We start from the raw sequence: 10,396 nt of genomic DNA, 5'->3' as shown, positions 1-10,396 counted from the left end.
CCACTCTTATAAATGTATGCTAATGCGAACCTTACAATTGAAATATTAATTTTCGACAACTTAAACCAATAATATACGAAGGAATTAATAATTTAATTGTAAAGTTCGCATTAGTTTACATTTATTAAAGTGGGGAAAAGTTTAACTTTTGTATTAAAAATGTGGCAACATATTCGATACGTATATAGAACGTTTCGCTTTGATATATTTGTCGCTGTTCATAATTGTTATAATAAGTTTTTCTTCTTCTTTCCACTCTCTATTTTTTCTTCTTAAGCGAAGACGATAATTTTTATAGCGATATAGAAATAGAAATTGATGCCATAAAAAATTATATAGAAATAGAAATTGATACCATAAAAAATTAATTACGTGGCGGACAGCTGGCCGCCTTGGGCGGCTAGTTCCTAATAAATCGAAAATAGAATCATTGGGATCTCTGAAATATTGGTTGAATGATAATTGTTTAAAAAGCACAAAATTCGAAAACACATTTCAAACCATCAAGAGTCATTTTACACAGCCCCCTAACCATGTATCCATAAAATATAGATTTCTTGGTCAATTTCGTAAAATTGTTTTCTAAATTCCCTTTTCTAACGGTAGGAATTCTATTGATTGCCTTATTTTCAAAAAAGAAAATAATGTATTATCTTTTATACATTTTGTTTCATAACCGGCGTTGAGCAACTGACTTAATTCTGAGTTTACAACTATCTATGTTCAACTACGCAGCCTCGAAATTTTGAGCCCAGACCCAAAGACAAGAGAACTCCTAGATCAAGCATTAGAACAGCTTTCGCCGAAATATTTTTGATCAAACTGAAACGCATTTGCGTTACATGGAAAAGAAAACCCCCCACAGATAGCTTGACGGCAACGGGATATTAACCCATGATCTGTCTAACACTGAGGGTATTTTACATTAGCACTGTGGTCGATGTGATGTGATCCAGGAAGAGAATTCGTATCAACCAGCCACTGCTGGGATTCAAATCTAAATTGTCTCTATGGTAGGCGAACCTTAAATTATGGATTTCGTTGCAAATTTGCAAAGTAGAACACTAAAAACAAATAACTATTTTAGGAGCCTTTATTATGTTTGTCACCATCATTTCAGAGTTGCACCTGCACCAGCAAGGAACTGTGTTGTAGAAATTTGCAATAAAGCAATCTTTTAACACCAATAAGGCCCCCCTTTTTTGCTCATAGAGAACCATTTATGAGCAGAAATCACAGGCTCAACGGTGCACATTCGTAAAATTAATTTCTACGCTATTAGTTTTCTATGCTCTGACTTCAGTTTTATTGATTTCCGAAACGAGGAAAGATGTTGAACCGTTTCTGTTAAATAACAAACTCTGCGTGTTTGTGTAAGTGTGCAATCGAAAACTCGACAAGTAACAAACACGCTTCAGAACCAAAGTTTGTTTAGATCTAGAACAAATTTTTAAGCTTGTCATTACGCTCAGTTTAACTTTACTACATCGTGAAATGAAAAGATCATACGTTGTCCATTTGAATGTCTGACCATTGTTTCGTTGTGGGTTAAAATGCAGCAATCTTAAAATGATTTATATAGGTGGAGATTTATATATGACTGAATATAGGTTTATATAGGACTGAAAATGAAATATAAATTATTAATCAAGACTTTATCTGACAAAAGTTTAAATTTCTTTATTTGAAAATTTTCAAGCTGGAATAGCTTGGCTGATAGGCAGTCCCCTGACCGAGAGGTCAGGGGACCAACTCACGAGACTCTCATTCCAACTCCTGTTCAGCTGCAGACTCTGCGAGAACAAAATGGTAAGCAATGCAAGATAAATCTGTTTGGGTGCCAAAGTCCTCCGATTTCCCGTAACAAATCAATACCTCTTTGGATACTGGATTGAAGATTGATAGTGCTCTGGTTCAGGTCAAATATTACAATCTGCGGATGAATGGTGTGTGAATGTGTCCTCCCTGTAAAACGGTTTGTTGCGTATGTATGTTTTCTCCGAATCATTTTCAGGGATGTTTCCGAGACCGTCTCCGATAGCCCATTATGCATCTTTTTTTTTTATNTTTTATTTTTATTTTTTTTAATGGTGGGCATTTGGGATGTATTGTCCCATTGACCTCATATGCCGGGACTGCTACTCTCTTCTCGTTACCCAGTGGGCACCTGTGGCGAAGCCACTGCGGTGGAGCAGCGTCGCCCACCATTATGCATCCTAGTTTGACGTAAATAAAATTACTGTACTTGAAAAATCTCAAGGTGATTTCGAATAGTGGACTGGATCGAAAAAGCTAGTAATTATTGACGCTGCTAATTTTTTCTTTACTGCACATCTTTTATGCGTCACACCTTTTAAAACAGACCATCTTAAGGTCTGGTTTCTTAGGACAAGAGCCTTATCTGGGCGTCAGCGGGACGTCAACGTCCCGTTGACGCCAACAAAATACTGGTTTGTTAGCTCAAGGACTGGTTTCTTAGAACTAGCGCCTTCTGGGCGTCAGCGGAAAGTTGACGTAGAGCTGACCCAAAAAAAAATTTTTTTTTGTTAGCTCAGCGTGAGCAGTCGGTCCAACGCAGACATTATCTCTCATTGCGCATGCGTTAATAACGTAAACAAATATTTATTTTGAATTTGTATTGATTTTGTTTTTGTCGACCAGTGTTTTAGAGAACAAATAATGACTTTGTCCAAGAAAAAACTCATTATAGCTGAGCTAAATGAAGAGTGCTATATTTAATGAAGAAGCTATGCTTAATGTCAAAATCAAAATCTTGGCTGATTTCAATGTGCTGTTGGATGTTGTCCGCCATTGCTTCTGTGGTTAACGTTACGTTGTAATCCAACTGCAGTTGAGTTGGACGGCAATTGCAGTTCAAGATGAGCGTTCGATGACGTATACCATCAAACTCACAAATGGACCAATCAGAGGTTAGCGCTGATTTCCAGCTGACGGCGTCCTGTTCTAAGAAACCAGGCCTTTAGTTGCAATGAAGCGAACATACTACTTACTGGGATTAATCCTCGGGTAGACTATACTTGAGGGTGCCCCCGCCAAATTGTGATCGCGATTGATCGCCAAGCTGGACGATGTTGAAAACCAATCGTGATTCTGAGTGTTTAGATTTTAATCGTGATTCTGATTAGTTTAGAATTTAGCGTTGTTTTTAAATGAATTTTTAAATGTAATTTCAGAGATTCGTTAGTTCTACTTTGGATACCGGCTGGTAAGGTTATTTTTGCTTCTGGTACTAAAAATGAATACTGTCAATAAGATAAAATTTAAGTTTCTGTACGATTTTAATAACAATGAAAAAAAACAGTGATTGACGGTGTATGAATTAAGGTTTAATTAGTAATAGATATAAATGTCCTGTTTGTGGGTTACCACGGTGTTCCGGGCAACAAGTATGGCGCCAAACATAAGTCGCCAATTTCGCCAAGGGGCACCCTCAGGTATATTTTTCCCATTTTAAAAAGTTTAAGACCATCCATACTTACATGACAAACACCGTTTCCTGCTGCCACGCTGCCAGCGCATATCATTGTTTGCGGGATGAAATTTCTACCTACGAGTCTCCTGCACACAATGTCATTCTGTACTGGATGATAAGCTTGTTTCAGTACATCACTTCCACCAGTACCTATGGAAATAATAGGATCAAGAGATTGATTATTCTCTGTTTATTATTTAGTGATTATTTTATGCTTTATTTTAAGTATATTTATTTTAATATATTATAAAAATTTTAATTGTTTTACCATTTCCCTTATTCTCATTTAACGGAAAAATTACATAAAATTGCCTAAAATCGGTTAATGATTTATTAGTATTTACCTGTAAATATTTATTTCCTCTTATTTGATGATATTTACTTATTTATTTCCTCTTATTTAATGATATATATTAATTTGTCATCATTTTTCGATATCATTCTCTTATTGTGATTATCACACAAAATTTAAGTATTTATTATCTAATTGTATCGAATAAAAGTCCTCACTACTCAAAAAAAGTTCACAAAAAAGTAAATTCAGTCACTCAATCTGTTTGGCATTGCTTTAGTTGATTACCCCTGTACTATATTGCCATGCAATTGCAAAAACAACGCAAGTACTTCACGATTGATTCCGAGAAAAGTGGTTCGACAACTTTTTTCCTTCTATTGCTAATAATGTGTGTATAATGAAAGCTAAAATAGAATTTCAAAAAAACTGATAAAACAAAATTTATTTTTAAAACTTTTTTGTTGAAATATGTAGCTTACCAGACAAAGATGCCAAATATGTAAAAATCTCAATTTTGAATTTCTTGTCGCTTGCGTTGATTTTTCAATTTCACGCCAGTATAGTATTTTGACAAAATTTAAAGATCTATGATGATACGGAATGCCACATTTCGTTTAAGTCAGCTGATTTTCTTTCTTTTTCTTAAAGCTTCAGTTTTTTTTAAATTTTTTATAGAATGTTTGTTATCTGTCCAATATTTAATCAGAATATCTTTAATGATGATAATGATATCACTCATCAACACACAAATTGCAATGTGTAATTGAATCATTTATTAAGCTTAATTTACCAAAATGCGTGTCATTGTTGTTCTCTTCTTTTTGGAATTACATTTCTCATTTGATAAATGATGATAGTTGTGATTTCATTAAAATGAAAACAGGGGAAATGTCTGTTAGTTCTCACTATAATTATCAGATGAAGACACCATTTATCTTTCTTTTATTGTAGAGTTTTTTTCTCTATACGATTTAAAACTAACTCTTAATACTTTACAAAAAGAATACAAGCAAATATTTTTTATTTTTTACTCACGCATTTTTCATTAAATTATTGAAATTTAAAATATACTGTATTTCAACTGATTTTAGGATGACCATCAATAATTCCATCTGTAGTCAAATAAGACAATTATTAGACAATGTGAAACAACATTGTGCAATCATTAAACATTGTGCAACATTTCAAGTTATTAATTCATATTATAGGCGCAGACTTTGTTTCAAAGTTGGGGGGGGGGTAGAGAAAGATTGTATTCATAAGCATTATAACTCTATACTGCTAAAAAGAAAAAATAAAGATATCGTTATAATGTATTTACGTGGTAAATCATAAACATTGAAACAAAAAATTTTTTTTTTCAGAATCATATTTACGATTAGATTTGATTAGGTTCGCTGTATCAAGACTAACGAAAAATAGAATTTTTTTTTAATTCGTTAATTTTCAAGTCCGTTTCTTGGCTTAGTATTTTTCAAAAAATTTATTTAAGTAAAAAAAAAAGGCTTTTTATTGTAAACAATAATGCAATTTACTGAATTTTGAAAAGGCACTGATAAAAAAAAAAACAATATTACCAGGGTTAAGTTCTTATATGACCTGATAGGTAACTAATAAAAATACTCCGAGTATAGACAGTATTTTGCTTTATTTCTGTTACATATGTGCAGAATGCAAAATGTTTTCAACCAAATAAAGTTTTAATCCTTAAAATTGTGCTAAAGAAATGCTATTTACAATTTGCCCAATTTTGTGATAGTTTTTATAAGAGTCAAAGGCTATGGAAATCAAACTTAATAGTGATACTGTGAAATAATTTTCAAGAAAGAAATAAGTTCCAGAGCTTTCGTGAAAACGAAATTAGTAGCCGAAGTTAAGTAAACGCAAGTCAATACACATAATCTCTCTTTCCTCCCTTAGTGATGTCATTTTCGACCAATAGCTTGATCCGGCCGCTTTGAAACTTCATCGCTCATAAACGCAAATATCATGAATTTTCTTACCGTAGATAGTTTAAACCCCGCAAAATGCTTGTAGGCTAGGAATTCTATTCAAGCAATGATTTCGGAGTTACTTTAGTAGGTAATGAAATATCTTAGTTACTTTTAACTTGTTTCAAAATCCACGTAAAACAATTTTACTAGCAATATTTTTAAAGAAAATCGTTAAAACGTTGCAAATTGTTGGAGGGGATTATATTCCTTGAGGAGAAATAGCCCCCCTTCAACCCTTTGGAATCCACGCCCGTGATTTCTATGAAGTTTTTCAGTTTTAAGTTGTTATTGTTGCTTCTAATGCCACTTGTCAATTAGCAAGCCTGTTGGATGAAACTAAGCGAATTTAAGGTACCATGTTTGTCCAAGAATACGACTTCGACCATACACACGTCACAGCCCCTTATAAGGTGAACCTATTTATATATCCATTCATTCATCCACAGATCGTAATTTTGACCCGAACCAGAGAACGATGAATCACCAATTTAGTACCCCAGAGGAATAATTTGTTATGGGAGCATGGAGGACTTTATGACCTGAGAGATTTAACGTGCAGTCACCATTTACTACGCTGGGAATCTTCGCCAGGCGGGGATATAACTCACGACCCCTTGGACATGGTCCAACGCGCTACCATCCAAGCTATCTGTATTAAGTAAATAAATGGATGTATCAAGTTTAGAGATTTAGGCAAGCGATTTTATAGCATATTTATCTTAAACTTTCATTAGACTATTGAAACTGAAACAGCATGTGTCAGCTAATATATGGGAACCAATTGTCATTAAAACTATAAATAACAAAAATATATACTATTTAAGTTCTTAAGATTAATAAAAAAATATTAATCCATTAAAAATTAATGAAGATTAATGCATTAAATACTAGTTTATTAGATTAATATGAGTTTTTAAGATAGATTCATTGAAAATGAGAAAAGTTTTATGAAATTTGTATTCGACAGTGAAATTATTAATTGAAAGAAAGATAGAGAAACCAGAATAAATTAATATGCTTCTTACCTCTAGTTGCGCCCCAACCAACTCCGAAACAGTTGCTCCTAATATCAAGTTTTGTATTCAGTTTTGGAAGACAAGCTGGCTGCACGTACTTAGTGAATTTAACAGGAGCATTTAATTTTATTAAAGCTATATCATGGGTAATGTCAAACTTACCATCTTTTTGGAACTAAAAATAGAAAGAAAATAATTTTATGTTTTTTTATTGATCACAATTTTTTTTTCTTCTGTATATTAACTGCTTTTGTCACGTTGTCTATCATTTTTTCACTTTAGAACTAAAAACAGAAAAAAACTTTTTTATTGAAGAAACTTAAAACTGTATATTAACCTCCATTTTTGAATTGTCTATTTTTTTCCTCTTAGGAATTAAAAATAGAAACTTTTTTTTTATGCTTTCTTCAAAATGGCTGTTTTTGCTGAATTGTCGATTTTTCCCTCTTTTGAAAAGAAAAAAAAAACTTTATTATTGATAAAAAGGAAAATTTTTACTGTGTATCAACTGTCTTTCCCGAATTGTCGATTTATTTTCTCTTAATTAAAAATAGAAACAAATTTCTTTTCTTATAGATCCCAAAGAAACTTTATACTGTATATTAACTGCCACTGCTGAAATGTCTATTTTTATCCTCTTTCGAACTAAAGATAGAAAAATTTTTTTTTTATGCTTTCTTCAAAAAGAAACTTTTGCTGTATATTAACCGCTATTGCTGAATTGTCGATTTTTTTCCTCGTTCGAACAAAAGGTAGAAAAAAAAATAATTTTATGCTTTCTTCAAAAAGAAATTTTTGCTGTATATTAAGTGCCTTTGGCAGATTTTCTATTTTTTTTAATCTTTCGAACTAAAGATAGGAAAAATTTTTTTTTTATGCTTTCTTCAAAAAGAAACTTTTGCTGTATATTAACTGCCTTTGGCAGATTTTCTATTTTTTATCCTCTCTTTCGAACTAAAGATAGAAAAGAAAAATAATTTTATGCATTCTTATTAATCACAAAGGATATTTTTATTGTATATTAGTTTGTTCAAAAAGTTGTGCAACACTTGCGAAAATTTCTACTTTTACAAGTTTTTATTTTGTGTTGTTGTTTTTTGGTGTTCTTAGTTTGTACTATGACACACAGACATACAGACACAGACACACACACACACACACACACACACATATATATATNTTCCATTACTATCAAAATTGATTTGCGTTTAATATTTCCTAGTTGATAAAATACATAATACTTCCTTGTTAACAATGCTTATCATAACATATATATACATATATATACATATATATATATATACATATATATATATATATATAAGCTCGAAATGAATTCAGATAAAACCGAAATTCAAGTTTTGATTTGTTATTGCTTGAAAGGAGATTTTTCAGGAAGGGATGTTGCAAGGGTATTCAAAATCTTTTTTGACAACCTAATATTAACTGCTTCTTCCGAATAGTCTATTTCCTTTCTGTTTTAACCAAAAATGAAAAAATAAAAACTTTCCTAACCTTTCCTCGTTTATGCATTCTCATAATGTTAGTATTATGCGAATTTCAATTTAATATTATCTTATTTAACAGTACTTCATTTAATATTAGATTAAGTTCTTATTTGTAAATAAAAAGGGAAGTTATGAGTGATTGTTTTTATTACAGTGGATCGAAGGCTAGCTTCTAAACTGTTCTCGTAACAGCAAAAAAAAAAAAAAAATCGAAACCTGTCGAATCATTAACGAGGAAGGACTTATTAATAACATCAAAACTTGTTTGATTTCTCGAAGAAATTGAGAAACGATAAAACAAACAGCGTTAAATTTTATTCAGTGATAAAGCTGATAATCTTTTTAATCTTTTTGCTTTCCTCAATAGTCAGTCAAAAGATTTTAATTGAGCTTTTACTTCTCTCTTGTTCAAATAGAATTATGCCTTTCCAATGGTGTAGATTTTTCTATTTCCTTTTCAGGGACTTTAAAAATATAAATAACAATATTAAGAGTGGTGATTAGAGAACACCCTGCATAAGCTAGAAGTTACTTACTTTGGATGGAGGGATATTGTTGTGAATGATGATGCGCTCTGCGCGTCGAACTTGTTCGTACTCATCTTTAAAATATTTTCTGTGTTTTCCCAGATGAATTCGCCAGAAGTGAGGACCTCTCATGCTGAAATAGAAGAAACAAAAATTATTATTGTCCTATAAAATCCAATTCATAATTTTTTTTCCATGTTGATCTAAGAAATTACGGTTTAACATAAAATTTTTATTTACTTTATTTATTTATTTAAGCGTGTATAAAGGATGATTGAGGAAAGCTGTTACAAACTAGAGTAGAAGAGAGGGCACACCATAAGGATTGAAAACTGCATAGCAAATTCGTGGTCGGAAATGTTAACGTACGCAGCAAGGGGCACTTTATAAATTATGAACTGTTTATTCTTATATATTTGAAATGGTACATTTACTAATCTAAATAATCTTAATTTAATGTTTTTTTTAAAGTTTTATCAATCTTAATTTTATGTCAATTTACATTCAAATGAGACAAGAAATAGCTGCTTTGACGTAGTTGTTGTTGTTGTCATTTATGCCACTTACTGATACCAGCAAGCCTGATTGAAATCAAGCAATTGTTTAAGGCAGAGTTTATGTATGCAGAGTTCTAAATGTTTATTGTTTTTTTCAGTGTCGCCATCTATGGGAAAGAATATGGCTTCAGCCATGCACAAGTCTCAGCCCGCTTTACAGGGAGGACCCAATCATACTCCATTCATTCATCCACAGAATAAATGGAGTATGACAACTTGATAAGCCCTACAAGTTAATTGCTTAATCATTGAATTACGTAAAAAAACTATTTCCGGGTTTATTTCAATATAATTTTGGACAATAATTACAAGAAAATGTAAAATCAACTTAAAATTGAGGAAATTTGGATAAATGAAAGAATTGTTTGAAATGCGGACGAACAACTAATTCATTATCGCTCCAAGCAGAGTACAATAACGGATTGCTTTGCAATTCTTTATCCATTTGATTTCCTTTCCTTCACTCTAAGTTAGTAACTGTTGTGCTGACTCACCCTGTATTTTCATTTCAACAAGGTGGCAGAAACAAAAATATAGTTTTTGAATACCGATTCGGGTATTTCCTGAGAAAGGGTACATCGAAATAGATAATTTTTACACGAACTAAGAGGAAAAATTTGCTGCCATTAAAAAATTATTCTATGTGTTCTTTCTGAATTCTAAATAAAGGATATTTAATCTTTTCGCTGAATGTTTTTTAAAACTACAATTTTCGAAATTATTCAATATATGTACTCTTCCCTACATTAAGGGAAGAAACACTTTTAGCTTTTGATATTTTTTTGTATTTTTCAGCAAATACTTAGAAGACTATTTTGTAAGTTTATAAATGTTTTCAGTGGTTCCCGATCTCTTGTAGCCTGTCGCCCCCTTCTTTTTGTTTGAAAAATATATATATATAAACTGTCGCTAGTGAGAGTCAACAGAACTTAAAATATTCTGAACTGCACCTGATTTTATTGCTATAAATACAGCAATTTTATCTAATTATTAGTTATGAGTGATT

General features: G+C 31.8%; 1 protein-coding gene across 3 annotated transcripts in view; it reads right to left on the bottom strand.

Moving 5' to 3' along the window:
* Positions 1-10,396, bottom strand: part of LOC122268263 (chymotrypsin-like elastase family member 1) — a 98,713-nt gene that overhangs the window by 41,001 nt on the left and 47,316 nt on the right. Inside the window, exons 6-8 of one of the 3 annotated variants that reach the window (XM_071186466.1) lie at positions 8,843-8,966; positions 6,808-6,973; positions 3,501-3,643 (exon numbers count right to left, since the gene is read on the bottom strand). The exons of 1 other annotated variant lie outside the window; for it this stretch is intronic. In XM_071186466.1, coding sequence (XP_071042567.1) covers positions 3,501-3,643; positions 6,808-6,973; positions 8,843-8,966 — 433 coding nt within the window. The remainder of the gene's footprint in view (positions 1-3,500; positions 3,644-6,807; positions 6,974-8,842; positions 8,967-10,396) is intronic. One more of the 3 variants, XM_071186467.1, reaches the window with a different exon arrangement.

This window comes from Parasteatoda tepidariorum, chromosome 10 (genome assembly GCF_043381705.1).
Source record: "Parasteatoda tepidariorum isolate YZ-2023 chromosome 10, CAS_Ptep_4.0, whole genome shotgun sequence".
In the NCBI taxonomy this organism is placed as follows: Eukaryota; Metazoa; Arthropoda; class Arachnida; order Araneae; family Theridiidae; genus Parasteatoda; species Parasteatoda tepidariorum.
The sequence above is the reverse complement of the archived record's forward strand: the minus strand, read 5'-3'. Positions and strand labels throughout refer to the sequence as shown.